The sequence below is a fragment of the Trichechus manatus genome, unplaced genomic scaffold, assembly GCF_000243295.1.
Source record: "Trichechus manatus latirostris isolate Lorelei unplaced genomic scaffold, TriManLat1.0 scaffold00285, whole genome shotgun sequence".
Classification (NCBI taxonomy): domain Eukaryota; kingdom Metazoa; phylum Chordata; class Mammalia; order Sirenia; family Trichechidae; genus Trichechus; species Trichechus manatus.
The window spans coordinates 1,528,960-1,550,967 of record NW_004444221.1 but is presented as its reverse complement, the minus strand read 5'-3'; the positions used below and the strand labels follow the sequence as shown (position 1 = coordinate 1,550,967).

The following is a 22,008-nucleotide window of genomic DNA, read 5'->3' as shown; positions in this document are numbered from 1 at the left end:
TAGTATGCAATAAGTCTCAAAGAAAGTTTATTGTAATAATCTAAGCTCATATGTATTGTTTTGGATCCTAAAATAGTTAAGTCATGCCATACACTTCCTTCAACCACAGTATAGCAGGAGATAGAGAAAATAAGTACACCAAATGTAAAATACTTGATACAGGAATTGTCTTCTGCACTTCTTGCATGTTAGATGACTGGTTAGAATCAAGTACTTCAGCACCTGTACATAGTCTTGCATTCTACTTCCTCTGCTCTCTCTTTTTCTACAAACCCATTCTTTTCATCAGGAGGTGAATCGTAGTTTTTGAGAGTTGGAGAGTAGTAGCGTATTAGAGAATTTCGAGTGAGGTCAGTGTGTGTGTTTTTTCACTCTTTGGGAACTGAAGAGTGCTATTGACCCTTACAACAGCTTGTTCCTCCAGGGTGGCCTCTTCCCTGCTCAATCCTGTGGCCTCATGAGCCCCAGTGGATTCCTGTTCCATTTTATCATGGAGCCCCTGCCTCAAAGGCACATTTAGATATATTTACCATTTGGATTGCTGCCATCTCTGTGAAATCAGAATCAAAAAGTTCCTTCTTGGCTCTAACTTCCACCCATCTCTGCCACTAAAGGTTTTCTAATCAGTGAACCAGGTAGGTATTTTTCATCCTGATTATTACCTATAGTCTCTCAAGTCCTTAACAAGTCTCCCTTTCTATGATCCCTGTCCTGATTTTAAATGCTGTCCCGGACTAACTCCTGTGATACCTAGCATCCTTCATTCCTTGCCCCTTTGTACTTTTTCAGCCCTAGAATATCAGAAGCATTGATGTGGTTAATTAGGATAACTAGTTAGCTGTATGGGCTCTTTTTCGGAGTTAGTGACTGCCTTCACGCTCCAATAACACTTTATCCTTATGACTCTCATAGAACTTACTTGAGCCATTGGTGTGTCGTTGTTGTTTGTATGGCACCCTCCCTCACTGGAATGGAAGCTCCTGTTCTCCCCAAGTAGTCCCCAAATGTTACTTGTCTTTGTATCTCCCACTGTGCCTGGCACATAGTAGGCCCTGAATAAATGTAGTTCAATTGAATGCTTAGCCATTGTGTACTTATTTTCCACTAAAATATATATTACTATTAGCATGTCTAAATATTTATTGAACTGTATAGGTAAGCTTGGAATGTAATATGTGTTATTAGTAGTGTTTTGGAAACCAAGATGTAATAGATATGGATTATTTCATTTAAGAAAGTACTAAGTTTGGCAAAGGAAAAAAGTAAGTTAGAAGTGACTGTCATACACTGAGGAAACATACCCACATAAGTATCTCCTGATTATTATTTGATGTTTGTTTTACCTAAAATAGTATTGGATTTAGTTCACAGAGTTAGAGGCTTATTGTGTCTGAATATAACATACAGATAACAAGTTCTGATCTACATAAATTTAATATTTTAAACAAAATTTTTAAATAACATATGCTCATCGTAGAAAATTGGAAAAGTATAAAAAAGAAGTCACTTCAATCTCATCACCTAGAAACAGTGTATCTTAACATTTTGGTGTATTTGTTTTATTTTTTGGTGATTATTCAAATAGTAGAAATTCTACCCTTTACATAATTCTGTTTGCTTTTTTCACTTCATTCTGCATGCTCTTGATCTATTTTCCCAGTCTGTGATTCCGTGGAGAGTCAGTGTTATATAAATAATGTACATAAAACTACATATCTTTGCATAATCACATTTTTGTGTAATTATGCTCTAAACTCTTGCTTTTATATGGAATAAAAATTCTTGCAAATTTCGCTTACATACAAACCTTTTATGCCATTAAAGCTTAAAATAAAATGCTGTTTTATTCCCTTTTGATAGTGCAGGGAGCAGTGTTTTGCATAAAGGTAATAAATCTGCCCCTTTTTACATTCAGGCTCTTAAGCCTCCCAAGAGAAATTTTAAACAGACCATCACCTTTTTGCGTCTTCTTTTCTTTAATAAGGTGGTTGAATAGGCTCAATTAGGGGCTGAGGGACAATAAATGATGGAAGGAAAGACTGGTATGTGTCATTGTTTGGCTAAAAAGCTCACAAGTCATGTAAACTCATTTTTTTAGTGTTTGCTTCTCCAGCCACAAGGGAAACTGGGCGCTCAAGGCTGGCTAGTGTGGTAGAAAGGAATGTAACTGATTTAGGAAAGAGATGGCAGTAGAGTATGTAGAAACTAAGACATTCAAGATACAGCCTTCGGACGTTGTTAGGTGCTGTTGAGTTGATTCCGACTCATAGTGACCCCATGTGACAAAGCAGAACCACCCTGTAGAGTTTCCAGGCTGTAGTCTTTACTGGAACAAATAGCCAGGTCTCTTCTCCAATGGATCTGCTGGGTGGGTTCAAACCACCAATCTTTCAGTTAGCAGCGTAGCGCTTAACTGTTACACCACCAGGGATCCTTTACAACCCTCTACCCTTTTGTGATATAGTTTTTTCTTAAAATGCTGTCTTGACACAGTTTTGAGGCCCTGGCTGTAGGCGAGTCAGTTCCGCTGCCACCACCCCCCTGCTCTAATTGCCCTGGGGCCAGGTACGCAACACCTAGGGACAACCCCTAAGGAACTGAGACTGGGGAACAGACTGGACAGCAACCGGTTTGATTTTTTGGTTTTAGGAAGCCTTTGAAACCTCGCCAACTCCACCCTGCATGCCATGCATACGCCTTCTCCTATAGTTCTTGCTTGTTCCAGGGAACTGTGAGTATAAGAAACTTCTTTTGTGACAGTCATTTCCATGGCTGTGTGTCTTGCCCTGCCTGATAAACAGATCCAGGGTGTATTTAAACACTTTCCCTGTCACCCTCCTCCAGCGGACTTTTTTATTTCTTTAAAGCCTCTGAACTGTTTGAATATTTTATTATGAACATTAATTATTAAAATTATCTAAGAGATGAAAATTTAGTTATAAATATACTAAAAGCTACTGAACTATACAGGCTTAAAAGGTAAGCAATATGGTGTGTGAATTATATCCCAGTAAACAAACAAGTATGGCGAAAAACAAAAGCGAGGAGAAAGGCCATACCGTTTATTCATTCACTTAAATAAACACTAAAAATTACTAGCCATAAGCCTACTTTGGCAGTTACAAAGGTGAATCACACATTAAAAACACTTCCAACTTGTGGGAACCCCATGTGTAACAGTAGAGCTGTGCTGCATAGGATTTTAAATGACTAATTTTTTGGAAGTAGATGGCCTTTCTTCTTCCGAGGTGCCTCTGGGTGGACTTGAACCTCCAACCTTCCCATTAGCAGCAAGTACACACTAACTGTTTTCACCAGTCAAGGACTCCAAATCACATATAGACATTTCTTTTTTGGAGTTTATAGTCTAGTAGAGGAGATATAATGCATATTTAAGTAACTCGTAATACCAGAGGAAAGTAAGGCATGGTATAAAAGAGGTAGAGATAAATTCTGGGGAAAAAGCAGAAGAAGGAAAAATGAACAGTTCCTGCAGCAAAGGTTGAAGTGTCCATTGATTTTCCATGAATTAACCTAAAATTGATCAGGTAGATTGGTGGTGGTGAGATGATTACCTGAATACTCACACTTCTCTGTGAAAATTAGGCAAGATTTTATCTGAGGCTGTATTGATTAAAACAGTGGAAGGCTGGAAGGAGTTATGAAGTCATCGTTTGTAGAGTGAACATCTTAGGGAATTTCAAGAGAGGACAATTTGTTTTGTGTTTTTCTCTAGCCCCTTTCAACTACTAGTTGTAAATGCAGGGTAGGAGAATATCTGGATTGAACCAGAGTTGGAGTAAGCCAGGGAATACGTGAATGGTGAAAAGAAAGTGTTTATAATGATGGTTTGGAGAAGTGGTTTTTAAAGCAGCATCAACATCACCTGGGAACTTACTGGAAATGTAAATTCTTAGTCCTAGATTTACTAAATCAAAACTCTGTGGGATGGGGTCAAGCAATCTGTTTTAAAAGGCCCTCCAGGTGATCCTTTTAAGAACCACTAATTTAGGAGATCTAAACTACATAAGGAGCCTGGTGGCACACTGGTTAAGAGCTATGGCTGCTAACCAGAAGGTCGGCAGTTCGAATCCACCAGCCATTCCTTGGAAACACTCTGGGGCAGTTCTACCCTGTCCTGTAGGGTCATTATGAGTCAAAATTGACTTGATGACAAAGGTCTTGGTTTTTGTTTTTGTTTTTTTAAACTACACAAGGGGCATTGGTGTTTAGTGGTAGAATTGTCGCATTCCATGCTGGAGACCCTGGTTGGATTCCCAGCCAGTGCTCCCTATGCACAGCACAGCCACCACCAGTCTATCAGTGGAGGCTTGTGTGTTGCTGTGATGCTGAACAGGTTTCAGCGGAGCTTCCAGACTAAGGTGGACTAGGAAGGAAGGCCTGGGAGTCTACTTTCAAAAATCACCCAGTGAGGACCCTATGGATCACAATGGCCCGATCTGCAACTGATCGTAGGAATGGCATAGGACCAGGCAGCTTTTCCTTCCATGGGGTCACCATGAGTCAAGGGTGACTTCACAGCAGCTGACAACAAGGAGGGGAATGATTTGTGACCCTAGTTTGCAATCTACCATAATTGCTTCTCAGTGTTTGAATAAATATGATGCAAGATGTTTTAATAAAATCTGAGTAAAGACTGTAAATTAACGAATTATGCTTCTTTTGATATAAAACAGTAAAAAAGGGTAGGTCACATTGGGAACAATGGGGATCTGTAGAAATTCCTCATAAGTTCATTTGGCACATTTTTCCTTTGTTCTCCCCAAAAGACTAATGAAATTATATTATGGAAATAGTTTTTATCATATAATAAATTGATAATTATGCTTTCTTAAGGTTATGCTTTTTGGATCTTTGCTTGATCATTTCAAGAATACTAAGAAACAACTAGTGTGTTAGTCCAAAACATACATGTGACATACATGGAGTCCTAATTTCTGCTTTTCTAGCCTTTAATTTTGGCTTTATGTCTTATATCTAATAAAACACAGAAAGGATTTCTCAATGTACAAAATACATGAAAATATGTTAGAATTTTTGTTTTAAAGATTTTTTAGTTTTGAATAAAGCATTCTTCTTTTAAAGCTATTGATATATTTTTCAGTTATACAGGTTTTCAACCTATAAACACCATTCTTAGAGGAAAATATAATTCTTTCAGTTAAATAGACTTCTTTTAATAGAATGACGTTTTAAATTTTAGACTCTTTAACATAAGAAACAAAATGTATACTTACAATACTAAGAAATAAAAGAGCCAACCAACATAACTTAACTAATGGAAATCTTTTAAAACATCTAAGTGATCAGCTGTGCTCTCTACAGCCCAAGTAGTAACATGACCCAGAAGACTACAGTGTATGGCAAAGTTCATATATGATATCTGCAACACTGCTAGAACACATCACCTTCATGCTACATGAATCAAAATAATCATGATTGAATTGTAGCAGTTAATTTCCCTTACTTAGATGAGCTCCCTAGGCGTTAGAAAGAGTTTGTTTCATGCCCCTTTTATTCATGAAATTTAAGTCTTTATAGTTTCATGCAGGAAAAAGTTTGTCTTAACTGTGAACTGATTTGTCAGACAGTTAAACTTATCTACTATTTTCCCTTGGCTTCTGGGAATTTTAGAACTAATGCATAGTGATAATCTAAAGTTTTCATTAATTAACTCTATCTTCTACCTCTCTTGCTCTCTTCTCAGTTTTTTATTTTTTTAGCTATTCTATCATGTGTTTTTGTTATAAATATTTTATAACATACTGGCAATACCAAAACCCAACCCAAACCTGTTGCCATTGAGCATAGTGACTTTATAGGACAGAGTAGAACTGCCTTATAGGGTTTCCAAAGCTGTAATCTTTACAGAAGCTGACTGCCACATCTTCACATCTTTCTCTCGTGGAGCAGTTGGTGAGTTCGAACTGCCAATCTTTGTTTAGCAACCAAGTGCTTAACCACTGTGCCACCAGAGCACCTTGTACTGACAATAAAGGGGTGAAAAAGACAGGCTATGGCCTCAAGAAGCTAAAAAAAAAAAAAAAACCACCTCTCAGAAATTCCTAGGAAATGTTTTCTTCAATTATGTATTTTACTAAGCATATAAAATTTACTAAGTTTGTTGATTCTTTTATTGCTAGTTAAAAGTGATAATTAGAATACATTGCCATTACCAAAGCCTACATATATCTAGAGGTATTTTGTTTCACTCATAAAATTCAGGGCTGGAAACTGCATATCACATAATCTCTAAGATAGCAGTGCACATAGTGTTCCAGCCCTTTCTGCTCTCACACATCTACAGAGAGTTGCGAAGTGGTCTTCTGTGAGAACACACTGCCCTCAGGCCTTTCAGCCTCACTCTGAGAAATGAGATAGTATATATGAGATGACGAAAGATGTCCAGGGAATCTTTGAAGAAGATAACAGTTTGTTTGATAGATATTATAAAATGACTTTGAAAAGAGAAAGCATTCGTGCTTTAAGTCCAAAAAGGAAAGAAAGCCTTTTTCAGCTGTTCGTATTGATCTTTATGAAGAAAGCCCTCTTATGCTTTATACAACTTTTGAATGAATACTCATTCCCTTGAAAATTCAGGCTACTACATTAAGGCTTAGAAGATTGTAAGTACAATGATAACCCGTTATATAAATGGTTGACTGATATCATCATTTATGAAAACATAGAAATTTACACATTTTAAAATGTAACCTTACACAAACTCCATGATCTGACTTTTAAAAACTTAAGTTTGTGAACTCTTCTGACCTAAATGTGTCATCTCTTACACTATGAAAAAAAGTATACTTATTGCCTGAATTTTTCTGGAACTGATGACCTTTTAAATGAATGTCCTTCTTTCATTCTTTCACCTTCTCTAACTGTTGGCCTTTTGTTTATTTTACTGCTTATTAGCACTTTTACTCTGATAAGCAGAATAATGAGCCCTCAAATGGCACAAGACTAGGCAGCATTTCCTCCTTTTATACATAAAGTTGCCACAAGTCTGAGTCGACTCAGCGGCAGCTAAGAACAACAAAGATGTCCACATTCGAATTCCTGGAATCTGTGAATATATTACATTAAATGACAAGGGAAAAGAGAACACATGGAATTAAGTTTGCTAACCAGTGTACGTTAAAATACTGTTCAGAGATTATCCTGGATTATCCAAGTTGACCCAGTGTAATCATAGAGGTCCTAAAATGTAGAAGGAGACACAAGAGGAGTTCAGAATGATGCACTGTGAGAAGGACTCGACTCACTGATTCTGGCTTTGAAGATAAAAAAAAAGAGCCATGAACACAGGAACGTAACTGGCCTGTAGAAGCTGGAAAAGTCAGGAAATCAGATCCTTTCCTCTAGCCTCCAGAAAGGAACAGAGCCCTGCTGACACCTTGTTTTTAGCCCGGTGAGACCAGTGTCAGACTTTTAATCTGAAGAACTATAAAACAAATTTGTGTTGTATTACTGCTTCTAAAGATAAAATACTATGGAAGAAGTTCATTTTTTTTCATACTTATGGAACAGTTTTCATTTTAAATGAAATTCAGAGACTGACCAGCTTATTTTATTTGATGTCACTCCTCTCTAAACTTATGGTAATTTTTTATACAACAATAAAAACTAGTACATTTACTAATGCTAAAGAAAGGAAAAAGAAGATGAAACTCAATCCAATGTTCTGGGAAAAGATTTAGTGTGGGTGGAAGTTACAGTTCTTGCTAACAGGGAAATAGAAGGTTATCAGTGACTTTTAGGCCCTGCTCTCACTGTATTCCATTAATATAGATATAGTTGCTTTTTGTTAGTGTAATGACTTGAAATATACTTCAAAACAATATACCACCAAAGACACCGCAAAAAAAGAAAATTACAGGCCAATATCTCTTGAGAATATAGATGTAAAAATCCTCAACAAAATGCTAGCAAACAGAATCCAACAGCATTTTAAAGGAGTCATACACCATGACCAAGTGGGATTTATTCCATGAATGCAGGGATGGTTCAGCATTTAGGAAATAATCAAATGTAATACACCACATCAATAGAACAAAGGAAAAGAATCACGTGATCATCTCTATGGATGGAGAAAAAACATTTGACAAAATCCAACACCTTTCTTGATGACAACCCTAAAGAAGATTGGAATAGAAGGGAAATCCCTCAGTATGATTCAGGGCATATATGAAAAGTCAACATTATACTTAATGGAGAAAGACTGAGAGCTTTCTCCTTAAAATTGAGAACAAGACAAAGCTGCCTGTTCTTACCACTTTTATTCAATATTGTATTAGAAGTCCTAGCCAGAGCAATAAGACAAGAAAAAGAAATAAAAAGTATCCAGATTGGAAAAGAAGAAGTAAAATTCTCTCTATTTGTGGATGACATGATACTGTATATAGAAAATTTCAAAGAGTCCAGAGAAAACTTCTAGAGCTAGTAGAGGAATTCAGCAAAGTTGCAGGGTATAAGGTCAACAAACAAAAATCAATTGGGTTTCTGTACACCAGCAGTGAGGAATCTGAAAGGCGAATTAGGAAAACCACTCCATTTACAATAGCATCTAAAAAAATAAAATACACAGGAATAAATTTAACCAGGGACATGAAGGACTTATATAATGAAAACTGTAAAACATTGCTGAAAGAGATTAAAGAAGACTTAAGTAATTGGAAAGATGTTCCATGTTCATGGATTGAAGACTTAATACTGTTCAGATGTCAGTACTACCCAAGGTGATCTGTTGATTCAATGAAATCCCAATCAAAATTCCAACAGCCTTCTTTACAGAAATAGAAAAACCAATCTTCAGCTTTATATGAAATGGCAGGAGGCCCCAAATAGCTGCAACAATGTTGAAAAAGAATGAAGTAGGAAGACTACACTTCTTGATTTTAAAACATACTAGACAGCTGTAGTAATCAAAACAGCATGGTACTGGTATAACAATAGACACACAGACTAATAGAATAGACTTGAGAGTCCAGAAATAAACCTGCATATCTGTGGTCAACTAATTTTGGACAAGAGTGCTAAGTCCATTCAATGGGGAAAGAAGAGCCTCTGCAATAAATGGTGCTGGGAAAATTGGATTTCCATGTGCAGAAAAATGAAGCAGGCTCATGTTTCACATCACACACAAAAACAAATTCAAAATGGATTAAGAACCTAAATGTGTAAACTAAAAACATAAAATTCTTAGAACAAGAAGCAGGGGCAATGCTGTCAGGCCTAGCCTTCAACAATGTATTATCTAATATAATAACAAAAGCACAAACAGCAAAAGACAAGCTAAATAAATGGGACCTCATAAAAATTAAAAATTTCTGTTCAACAAAAGACTTCACCAAAAAAGTGAAGAGACAAGCTGCCAATTGGGAGAATATCTTCAGAAACCATGTATCCGACAATCTAATAACCAAAATATATATAAAAGTTCAACAACTTAACAACAAAAAGATGAATAACCCAATCATAAAATGGAAAGGACATGAATAGACATTTCACCAAAGAGGACACTGAAATGGCCACCAAACACATGAAAAGATGTTCAGGGTCATTAGTCATCAGAAAGATGCAAATCAGAACCACAGTGAGATACCATGTCATTTCCACTAGGATGGCTAAGATTAAAAAAAAAAACAGAAAATAACCAATGTTAGCAAGGATGTGGGGAAATTAGAACCCTTATTCCTGGTGGGAATGCAAAATGGTACAGCCATTGTGGAAAACAGTGTGGCAGTTCCTCAAAAAACTAAAAATAGAACTACAATATGACTCAGCAATTCCACTCCTAGGTATATACTCAAAAGACTTGAAAGCAGAGACTCAGAAAGACTTGTATATCAGTATGTATTGCAGCAGTATTCACAATAGCCAAAAGGTGGAAGCAACCTAAATGCCCATCAACGGATGAATGGATAAACAAACTGTGGTACATGCATACAGTGGAATACTACTCAGCCAGTAGGAGAGGTGAAGTCTTGATACATGCGCAGTATGGATGGAGCTTGGAGACGTTATGCTGAGTGGAAATAAGCCAATTACAAAAAGATGAATATTGTATGACCTCACTTACATAAAAAGACAAGAAAAGGCAAACGTGTAGAGACCAGAGTTTATTAGTGGTTACCAGGGGCGGGAGAGAAGGGGAAAGAGGGAGATTAATGGTTAATTTCAGCCAACCTAGTGGGAGTGAAATGGTATCTCATGGTTGTTTTGATTTGGGTCTTTCTGATGACTAATGATGCTGAACATCTTTTCATGTGTTTGGTAGCCATTTCAGTGTTCTCTTTGGTGAAATGTCTGTTCGTGTCCTTTGCCCATTTTATGACTTGGTTATTTGTCTTTTTGTTAAGTTGTTGAACTTTTATATATATATATAAATGGTTAATGTGATACCCTTAATCACTTATGTACAACCAAACACCTCATGGGATTTGGTTCATTAGTTTGGAGGTTTAGGGTCATGGTTTCATGGAACATCCCAGTTAATTGGCCTAATAATGTGTTTAGTGCCTCTGTTCTACCTCCTAGTTCGTTATGTAGTGCCTGAGGTCTTAAAAGCTTACGAGTGACTATCCAAGGTACAACAATTGGTCTCTATGCACCTGGATCAACAGAGATAAAAGGAGAGTCAGGAATAGGAGGAAGATATGGAATGTGTGGCTAATTGCCTCTGTGAACAACTGCCTCCTTTGCCATGAGACCAGAAGAACTGGATGGTGCCCAGCTACCATTACTGAACATTTTGATCAAAGATTCCATAGAAGAATCCTTATCAAAAGGGGAAAAATGCAGAACAGAATTTCAAATTCTCATGGACTCTAGACTTTCTGGAGATATGGAGGATAGATGAACCCCTGAAACTATTGCCCTGAGCTAATCTTTAAACCTTAAACCAAAAATATCCCCTGAAGTCATCTTAAAATTTAACAGTAGTTTAGCCTAACCAGCAAAAAAAAAAAAAGTCCGCCTTGAGCATTATGCTCTTTTAAGAACTATCTATATGGGTTCCAGCTGACAACTGCAACTTGAAAGATTAGATAGGAACTTTATGGGGCAGTGAGTTTATGTTAATGAGGGAGGAACAACTCAGAAAAGGAGGGTGAGAATGATTGCACAACTCGAAGAATGTAATCAGTGTCACTGAATTATATATGTAGAAACTGTTGAATTGGTGTACATTTGGCTGCATATTTCTCAACAACAAAATAAAATTTAGGGAAGAAAACAATATACCTTCAGTTCAGTCGTTTAATGGTCATTTAATTCATTTAATGGTTTTTCCATTGCCTAAGGAATAAAGCCAAAACATCTAGTGTGGCAGTCAAGGCCACTCCACAACAGCGGCGTCTGCTACAGCCTGTGTCATGCTACTCTGTTACATATACCCTGTGTTCCAGCCATGGTTAGGTACACACGGTTTGTGGACTCCACACACTATTTTGACATGGCTTTGTACTTTTCTCCTTTATACATGTCATTTCCTTCACCTCAAGAGCCCTTTCAAACCCCTGTGAATTCTTCAAGACTCAACTCAAGCATTAAATTTTCTTGAAAATCAGGGAGGCTTCCATACCAAGTAAGATTATCTGCTCTGTCCTTTATGCCATATTGTAACTTGTGTTCCTGTTGTGGCCCATTATGTGGTATTAAAATTACTTCTTTCTGTTTCATTGTCTCTTGCTAACCTGTGAACTTCTTGAGTGTCTAATAATGTGTCTGTGGGATCTTAGTAACTCACATACCTTATACAGTAGGTTCTCAATAGATAGGTATTAAATGAGCAAAGGATTAGGCTATCTGACTTGTTTAGCAAGCCACAGAGATGCCATTAGAATGTAAGTTTCTCATTCCCAGGCCGATCTTTGGTTATGTTCTATCTCTAAATATCAAGTACTATGGGAGAAGGTTTTTCATAATTTATAGAACATTTTTCGTCTTAAATAAAATTCAAAGACTTAATAGCTTATTTTGTTTGATATCACTCTCTTTTTTGTCCCCTGATTTAACACATGGAATTTCATGATTTTATTGTATCAAAAATAAAAACATCAAAATGCCTCTGTGTTTTTTTTAGGTTTTTTTTTTTTTTTTAATGACTCTGTTTGGAAGAATTATTTTCTGCGATGTATCTCTCTCTATGCTTAAAGCATTGAGAAGACCTCCAAAGTTAATAGCATGGCAAGTATTAAGTTCTTTTGGCTTTAAATATTTGAATTTTCTGTTGACATTTCTACTATCTTTGGCCTTCTTAGATTTGGTATTTATGTTAGTTTCTCAGTGGTTGTATATAAGTGTGACCTTGTTGTATAGGTCTGTGTGATAATCAGATGAGATAATGTATACAGTAGTGCTTGAAAATTGTAAAGTACTATTCAGATGGAATTTATTGTTTTCAATATTTTTATTATCTGTTTACACTCTGGCTGCAAAGCATTTACAATTTTCATGATGATGGGAGTAGTTCCACTGGGAATTTCTCTTTTTGCAACAGCTGTTAGAATTCAAAGTCTTAAGATGGTTGGCATAATTTTTAGTGTGATCAGGAAAACAGATCTTCATGCTGCCTAGTAATTTATAAGTTTAGTTTGCCAATTAAAAAAGGAAAGTACTTTTTATGATGAATGAATCCATGTTGGTGTTAGTATTTTACACAAGAAAAGCCATCATTAATTTCAAAAATAGTAGACAGAAGCCATGGATGACTTAAAGTATTTAAAACATATTTATTTCTGAAATATTATGAAAATGTTGATAAATTTCCAGAAACTGTAGGTTTTAACCATAGAAATATCCAGCATGATTTAACATATTACTTGGAATGTCCATTATCAGATTGTGGGTAGAGCTAACTTTTGTTTTAGAATGGCTTGAAAAGCTGGGCAAAGCCATGGTTCAGAGTGTGTCTTCGGGATTTAAATTCTATTACATTTCATAGGCAATTCACCAACAGTATTTTGCTTTCTTTGTTTTAAGATTAACCTTAAAGTAGTCAGCTGATATTACAACTAATATTTTCACTGGAAAAGAAATTTCCTGCAAGAAACTTATTATCTTTTACTGTGCTAGATGTATGTCCCATCATGCATCAACAAATTGGCATTATAGTTTTTTAAGAGCTGTTTATTTAGCGCACAGTAAATCTACACAGCCTAATCATGCAGGCTGTGCTAAAGCATAGAGATTTACTTTACCAATGAGTATACTTTTCAAGGAATCAAAAGACTGGTCCTAAGTCCATTATGTCAACTATCTTCTTACCCAATGCTAGTAAAATACTGATGCATTCTTAACCTTGTGTCTTCTTTGAAGAGATTCCTTACCTTTATCAGATTTCTGCCATTATATCACACTTTCCTTATTAAGTGTAAGGAATCGCTTTATTCTTTTAAGTTCATTAATTCACAACATATGATGACTTCTCATCATTCCATGGACTTATCCTATCAAGCTCCTCCCTAGTTTTGGGGTCTGTTTCACTGTTAAAGCCTTCAGTCCAGTCCACTTACTTGAGTATCTTTTCTTGATTATACAAAGTTCAAAATAAATTTTTTCTGAACATAGTCTCTATATAGTGGTCATTTATTGAAAAATGATAGCCATAAATGTACCTGGTTTTTACCATAAATTATAACTCCTTTTTCAACCTGTAATTTGTTTTTAGTTAAAGGTATCATTACATCCACAAACTTTAATTGAATATCTGTAGAACTCACAGCTCTGTACTAAACACTAAGGGAATATGAAGAAAAATAAGACAAGCTTCTTGTCCTTAAACATCTTGTGTGAATTCCCATGTTAACTTGATGTTATTACTGTAGCTATTCTTTTTTTTTTTTTGAGTGGGTGGATATTTTCCTATCTGGATAACTGTTTCTTTGAATAACTATCAGCAGCAATTGTTTTATTCTTTGCCTCACAGGTACTACAGTGCAACTATTCTGCAGATGTCTGGTGTTGAAGACGATAGACTTGCAATATGGCTGGCTTCTGTTACAGCCTTCACAAATTTCATTTTCACACTCGTGGGAGTCTGGCTTGTTGAGAGAGTGGGCCGCAGAATGCTTACCCTTGGTAGTTTAGCAGGTAGGTGCCTGGATAAAGAATTCAGTTATAAACTTTTCTCTAATGATAAGTTAGCCTTCCAAAGTACAATACTGATACTGCTTCTGACATTGATTTCTGAACCAAACAGTGTAAAATTAGAATTCCTCTAGACCAAAAGAGTCCTGGTGACGCAGTGGTTGAGCACTTGGCTGCTAACTGAAAGGTTGGTGTTTTGAGCCCACCAGCAACTCCAGGGGAGAAAGATGTGGCAGTCTGCATCTGTAAAGATTTACAGCCTTGGAAACCCTATGGGGCAGTTTTACTCTATTCTTTAGGGTTGCTATGAGTCACCTCAGCAATGGGTTTGGTTTTTGGTTTGATTCCAGACCGGAAAAAAAAAAAAAACTTTAAATCAATGTTACAATATGTGACTAGAAACTAGAATTGTGAAAACAATTTTAATCTACTGAGGGTAACATTTCTCTGTTATTATCTTGAGTTTTGCTCAAAGGTACAAGTGAAAAGAATAATCATTTTTTGTTCTGTCCATAGTTGAAAAACTCAGTATTCAGAAACTTGCTTTTAACGTATGTTATATTTTTAAGTTTGGAACAATATGGAAGTAAATTTGGAGCATTTTTTTTCAAAGCTCTTTGAACAGTGGAAAATTAGAACCATATAATTTGTTCACAAAGCAGGACAGACTTTCTTTGTGTTTGAATGAGGCTGAAATTCCAGGGTAAATTCTGGTTGGATAAGTCTGTATTCTGTGATAGCTAAATAAGGCAAAATCTTTATCACTTTCAAGTTCCTCTTTTGTTTAAATTCTGCCCATTTCATTTATTATTTCTGTCTCACATAATGGCTGTTTTACTTGACAGAATGAGACCCATCTTTACCACTGTCTTCACATGATTGCATCATATAGTTTTCTAATTTTTTTTTTTTCAAATATACAAGCAGATTGCTACTTACGGATTAAGTTGTCCTCTGCTAGCTCCTTTATAAGCTTGCTTGGAGTAGGAATACATTTATATATACATATATATTAAAATATAGTTTCCAGGCCCCATAAGTAAATTTCTGTTTTAACTAAATTATACCTAAAACACTGATCTAATACTGCCTCAAGTACCTGTCCCAGCTTCCAATGAAAAAATACATTCTGAGTGCCAAACTCAATTATTAGGAACACATACCACCCCCCGCCTCCCAACTCCAGAAGGAAGAGTAGAATACTTCCCCCTTCTTGTTCTTGCCTAAGCCGTGGAGGCCCTTGCGTCCAATAATGGGAGTGGAACTATAGTATCAGTACTGAAGAGAAGGTAAAGATTAAGGGGCAAAAGTGATTGTAATAAGAAAGTAGGATGAAGAAGGAAAGGTGAGAGAGAAGTAAAGGTTTAAAAACCATGCATTTTTTAACTGTTGAAGAAACCAGATATGTTTAGCCTGGAAAACAAAAGACTAAAGGGAAACCTGGTAGAGATCTTATTCTAGCAGATGGTAGATGTTATGAGGACATAGATTTTTACTTAATATAAGAAAAAATATTCACAATAATCAGAGATATCCAACAGTGAATTGTGCTGCCTCCGTATGGTGGAAAACTCAACGAAAGGCTCGATGACCATCAGGCAGTGATGTGGTAAAAATGGATTCTGCGGTGGGTTGAAAATTGAATTTGCTGACCCCTGAGGGTCAGGTCAACTCTAAGAGGAAGTAATAGCTGCTTTCAAATTTTTTAAAAGGACATCTTTCATTTTCCATAGGACCTAAAGAGGTGTGTGTTTTAAGTAACTTTTCAATTATGAAATTTGAGATTTGGCTTTTGAGCTCTGGAGAAAATAGCTGTTTTGTTTTTTTTTTTTCCTAGCAGCCTATTTTTCTTCATTTGTTATATTCTTATAAAACACTTTCTTATCAGTTCTGCAAAATGTTGAGGCCGCATAGATTAGCTCCAGAGCTAGACTGTTTAGGTTGAATTGTGTGACTTTGGGGAAGGTTCTATTCCCTCCTATGTAAATGGAGATAATTATAGTTCTTACTTCATAGGATTGTAGTGAGGATTAAGCACTTTTATACATGGATAGCACTTAAAACACTGTCTGACAGAAAGTAAAGTTCTCAGAGCATTTTAGTAATCAGCAGCATTATTATTGCCAAAAATGGCTCTTTGTGGCTTGAGTCATACTGTTAAAAATAGGCTCGCATCATTGTAATTCAGGATCTTTCCTGAACTCTTCCGGCTGATGTCATGGCTACCTCTCAGTGTGGTACCTCTGCCCCAAGGTTTTCCAGAGCCCATCCCTGACTATTAAGAGAAAGTATTAAGACATTTACTTGGGGGAAAGACCAAGAGATTTCAGTGGCTGCTTCTCATGAGCAACCTATGGCAGTTTTCTTTCCTGCTGTGTTTGTTTTTCAGCCAGAACGACCAACACCCAGCTCCATACACTACAGATACCATGCAGGGATTCCTCCAGCTTGAGAGACACCTTCCACTTAAGTCTGCATCTGATTTCCTTGATCATGTGGACAGCTAAAATGATATAGTGGATATTACACTGGCCTAGGAGATAAAAGGCCGGGTTTCTTGTCACAGGTCTCCTCTTTTACCTGCACGTGTTGTTGTTATATGCCTTTGAGTTGATTCCAACACATGGTGACCTTGTAGGACAGAGTACAACTGCCCCATAAGGTTCCCAAGGCTGTAAAGTTTACAGAAGCAGACTGCTACATCTTTCTCCTGCAGAGCAGCTGGTAGGTTCAAACCACCGCCGATCTTTCTGTCAGTAGCCAAGTGCTTAATCACTGTACCACCAAGGCTCCTTTACCTGTACATATAGATGTAAATAGTGTTATTTATTCAGTTCTTGTTATTAACTGTGATTAAATGGATCCCACTAGAACATAATGACCAACAGACGTTTACACCTTCAGAAGAATTACTACGTAACAACTGTTAGTGTATTAGTATTACTCCAGTATATTTCTATCAGACTTAAATACTAATTGTTAGTCTTATTTTTATTTCGATATGGTTTTGTTTTATTTATTTGCATGCAGGTAAATATTTGATATTCTGCTAGTAGTAACCAGTAGAATATGGTTCCTTTTAAATTTTCTTAAATTGACTACTGCCTAGAATTTTTAAAACTTTTCATTCCTTATTTTATGTGTTTACTGATGATTTATTTCATTGTATTGGGTTTAAAATAGTGGACAATATTATTCCAAAATAATTATTTGTGAATAGGTATTCATTCCTTAAAAACTACTACAAATAAATTATAGTTTGCTAGACCTGGACAAAGAAACTATTTATGCAAAGAAATGTAAAATATGTAGTTCATGAATAATTTTAAACATAGAACATTTTGTGGTGTGCTGACTTCCAGTGTTTTCAGAGTTTGCTCAGAGAACTGGACTTTCTTGTAAATACTACATATTTAATGGCAACCTCTTGATTATTTTAATAGTGTAGGGTTTGTATCAATGTTGCTTTATTGGTAATAAATTAGAAAGCCTGTTTTATTACACTGTTTTTTCCAAAAAAAATATTTTAATAGTGGGATATAACTGAGAACGTGGCCCACAGACTGTCTACATCAGCATTAACTGGGATAAAAAAAAAAAAACAACCAAACCCATTGCTGTCAAGTGGATTCTGACTCATAGTGACCCTACAGGACAGAGTAGAACTGCCCCACAGGATTTCCAAGGAGTGGTTGGTGGATTCAAACTGCTGACCTTTTGATTAGCAGCCAGACTGTTAACCACTATGCCACCAGGGTTTCTGGGATACCTATTTTAAAATGTGGAGTCTTGGTGGGGACGGATTACCCAATAAGCAAGGTATACCCGTGCATACCTTGCTTACTGGTTCACCCACCCTTGATTCTTGGACACTCCCCTAGATCTACTAAATTAGAATCTCTGGAGGGTGTGGGGCATATGCATTTTAGACAAGTGATACTTACGCACACGAACTTTGAGAACTGCTGCTCTAGTAGAGTCATGAGAAGGGAAGTCATTATTTTTTATATCAACTGGTTAATGTTCCTTGTAACATCCAGTATTTTTGAGAATGCTATTTATCCAACACAATTCACTTATTTAATTAAGAAAATTATATCAAAATTCTAAAACTTAACAGTATCGTTGGTTAAGAGAGACTTTTCCCTTGAAATGTAAAGAATATGCCAGAACTGCACAGTACACTGGAGAAAATCCTGTCATCCGGGCCTTCCTGTATTGGACTCAAATCTGGGGTGCAGTGATGAATGATTTGACAATTATAATGCTTTTGAATACTAACGTGTCTAATAAAACATCTGTAACATTAAATGAAAGGAAATAGGTAATTCATGGTAGTTTTTGCTTTAAAAGTGTATGGTGTATGACAGGACAGAATAAATTATTAAAACGAGTGTTTTTTTTTTAATTGTATTCCTTAAGTTAAGTCATCATCCCTTCCCTTGAAGAGCTTATAATCTCGAAAAGGTTTTTAACCCTGGCTGATCATCACAGTCACTTGTTCAAGGCTCAGATATATGCACCTCATCTTCTATGTAACAAAGAGTGTAAAGGTGTAATACTTCCCTCCATCAAAAATAGCTTAAAATAAAAATAAATTTGTGATTAACAAGGGTAAGCCTTAGCTATTAAGAACCTTATTATCCAAAAAAAATCGTCCATTCTCCATATTTTGCATGTTCCTTGCCCTCTTTTAGAGATAGATGCAAGCAGATCTATTATCTGTATTACAGAACTTTCATCTAGGATATTTGTACCATGCTAATCCTAAGACCCCCCACGTGTCTGTCAGTTTGTCATACTGTGGGGGCTTGCGTGTTGCTGTGATGCTGGAAGCTATGCTACCGGTATTCAAATACCAGTAGGGTCACCCATGATGGACAGGTTTCAGCTGAGCTTCCAGGCTAACACAGACTAGGAAGAAGGACCTGGCGGTCTACTACTGACAAAAATTAGCCAGTAAAAACCTTATGAGTAGCCCAGAACATTGTCTGATATAGTGCCGAAAGATGAGCCCGTGAGGTTGGAATGCACTCAAAAGACAGCTGGGAAGAGTTGCTTCCTCAAAGTAGAGTCAGCCTTAATGACATGGATGGAGTCAAGCTTTTAGGACCTTCATTTTGATGATGTGGCACAACTCAAAATGGGAAGAAACAATTGCAAACATCCATTAATAATCGGAACATGGAATGTACGAAGTATGGATCTAGGAAAATTGGAAATCGTCAAAGATGAAATGGAATGCATAAACATCAATATTCTAGGCATTAATTAGTTGAAATGGGCTGATATTGGCCATTTTGAATCAGATAGTCATATGGTCTCCTATGCCGGAAATGACAAATTTAAGTGGAATGGCATTACGTTCATCATCACAAAGAACATTTCGGGATCTATCCTGATGTACAGTGCTGTCAGTAATGGGATAATATCGATATGCCTGCAAAGAAGACCAGATAATACAACTATTATTCAAATTTACACACCAACTACTAAGGCCAAAGATGAAGAAAGGAACATTTTTACCAACTCCTGCAGTCTGAAATTGATCAAATATGCAATCAGGATGCATTGATAGTTACTGGCGATTGGAATGCGAAAGTTGGAAACAAGAAGGATGATTAGTTGGAAAATAATGGCCTTGGTGATAGAAATGATGCTGGAGATTGCATGATAAAATTTTGCAAGATCAACAACTTCTTCATTGCAAATACCTTTTTTCAACAATGTAAACAGCAACTATAAACGTGGACCTCATCAGATGGAATACACAGGAACCAAATAGACTACGTCTGTGAAAAGAGACAAAGGAAAAGCTCAATATCTTCAGTCAGAACAAGGCCAGGGGCCGACTGCGGAACATACCATCAATTGCTCCTGTGCAAGTTCAAGGTGAAGCTGAAGAAAATTAGAACAAGTCCACAAGAGCCAAAGTACGACCTTGAGTATATCCCACCTGAATTTAGAGACCATATCAAGAATAGATTTGACACATTGAACAGTAATGACCAAAGACCAGACGATTTGTGGAATGACATCAAGGACACCATACGTGAAGAAAGCAAGAGGTCATAAAACAAGATAGGAAAGAGAGAAAAGACCAAAATGGGTGTCGGAAGAGACTCTGAAAATTGCTCTTGAATGTTGAGTACCTAAAGTGAAAGGAAGAAATGATGAAGTAAAAGCTTAACAGAAGATTACAAAGGGCATCTTGAGAAGACAAAGTAAAGTATTATAATGACATGTGCAAAGACCTGGAGATAGAAAACCAAAAGGGAAGAACATGCTCAGCATTTCTCAAGCTGAAAGAACTGAAGAAAAAATTCAAGCCTCGAGTTGCAGTATCGAAAGATTCTATAGGGAAAATACTAAACGACGCAGGAAGCATCAAAAGAAGATGGAAGGAATATAGAGTCATTGTACCAAAAAGAATTGGTCGACATTCAACCATTTCAGGAGGTAGCATATGATCAAGAACCAATGGTACTGAAGGAAGACGTCCAAGCTGCGCTGAAAGCACTGGTGAAAAACAAGGCTCCAGGAATTGACGGAATACCAATTGTTTCAACAGATGGATGCAGTGCTGGAAGTGCTCGCTGTTCTCTGCCAAGAAATTTGGAAGATAGCTACTTGGCCAACTTACTGGAAGAGATCCATAATTATATCTATTCCAAAGAAAGGTGATCCAACTGAATGCAGAAATAATTGAACAATATCATTAATATCACACAGAAGTAAAATTTTGCTAAAGATCATTCAAAAGCAGCTACAGCAGTACATTGACAGGGAACTGCTAGAAAGTCAAGCCAGATTCAGAAGTGAACATGAAACAAGGGATATCATTGCTGATGTCAGATGGATCATGGTTGAAAGCAGAGAATAGCAGAAAGATGTTTACCTGTGTTTTATTGACTATGCAAAGGCATTCGACTGTATGGATCATAACAAATTGTAGATAACATTGCAAATGAGAATTCCAGAACACTTAATTGTGCTTATGAAGAACCTGTACTTAGACCAAGAGGCAGTTGTTAGAACAGAAGAAGGGGGTAATGCATGGTTTAAAGTCAGGAAAGATGTGTGTCAGGGTTGTTTCCTTTGACCATAACTATTCAGTCTGTATGCTGAGCAGATATTCCAAGAAGCTGGACTATATAAAGAAGAACAGGACATCAGGATTGTAGGAATACTCATTAACAGCCTTTGATATGCAGATGAGACAACGTTGCTTGCTGAAAGTGAAGAGGACTTGAAGCACTTATGATGAAGATCAAAGACCACTGCCTTCAGTGTGGATAACACCTCAATATAAAGAAGACAAAAATCCTCACAACTGGACCAATAACAAACATTTTGATAAACGGAGAAAAGGCTGAAGCTGTAGAGGATTTCATTATACACGGATCCACAATCAACACCCGTGGAAGCAGCAGTCAAGAAATCAAAAAACGCATTGCATTGGGTAAATCTGCTGCAAGAGACCTCTTTAAAGTGTTGAAAAGCAAAGATACCACTTTAAGGACTGTCTTAGTCATCTAGTACTGCTACAACAGAAATACCACAAGAGGATGGTTTTAAGGAAGAGAAGTTTATTTCTTCACAGTCAAAGTAGGCTAAAAGTCCAAATTCAGGGCGTCAGCTCCAGGGGAAGGCTTTTTCACTCTGTCGGCCTTCTCTTCGGTGTTCCCCCGGACGAGGAGCTTCTCTGCGCAGGTGCCCCGGCCCAAAGGACGCGCTCTGCTCCCGGCACTGCTTTCTTGATAGTATGAAGTCCCCAATTCTCTGCTTGCTTCCCTTTCCTTTTATCTCTTGAGAGATAAAAGGTGGTGCAGGCCACACCCCAGGGAAACTCCCTTTACATTGGATCAGGGATGTGACCTAATCCTCTTTAAC

The 22,008-nt window shown here is 36.8% G+C and overlaps 1 protein-coding gene across 1 annotated transcript in view; it reads left to right on the top strand.

Moving 5' to 3' along the window:
- The window catches only part of SLC2A13 (solute carrier family 2 member 13), a 443,955-nt gene that overhangs the window by 323,974 nt on the left and 97,973 nt on the right, over positions 1 to 22,008 (top strand). Inside the window, exon 5 of the mRNA XM_004390128.2 lies at positions 13,955 to 14,118. Coding sequence (XP_004390185.1) covers positions 13,955 to 14,118 — 164 coding nt within the window. The remainder of the gene's footprint in view (positions 1 to 13,954; positions 14,119 to 22,008) is intronic.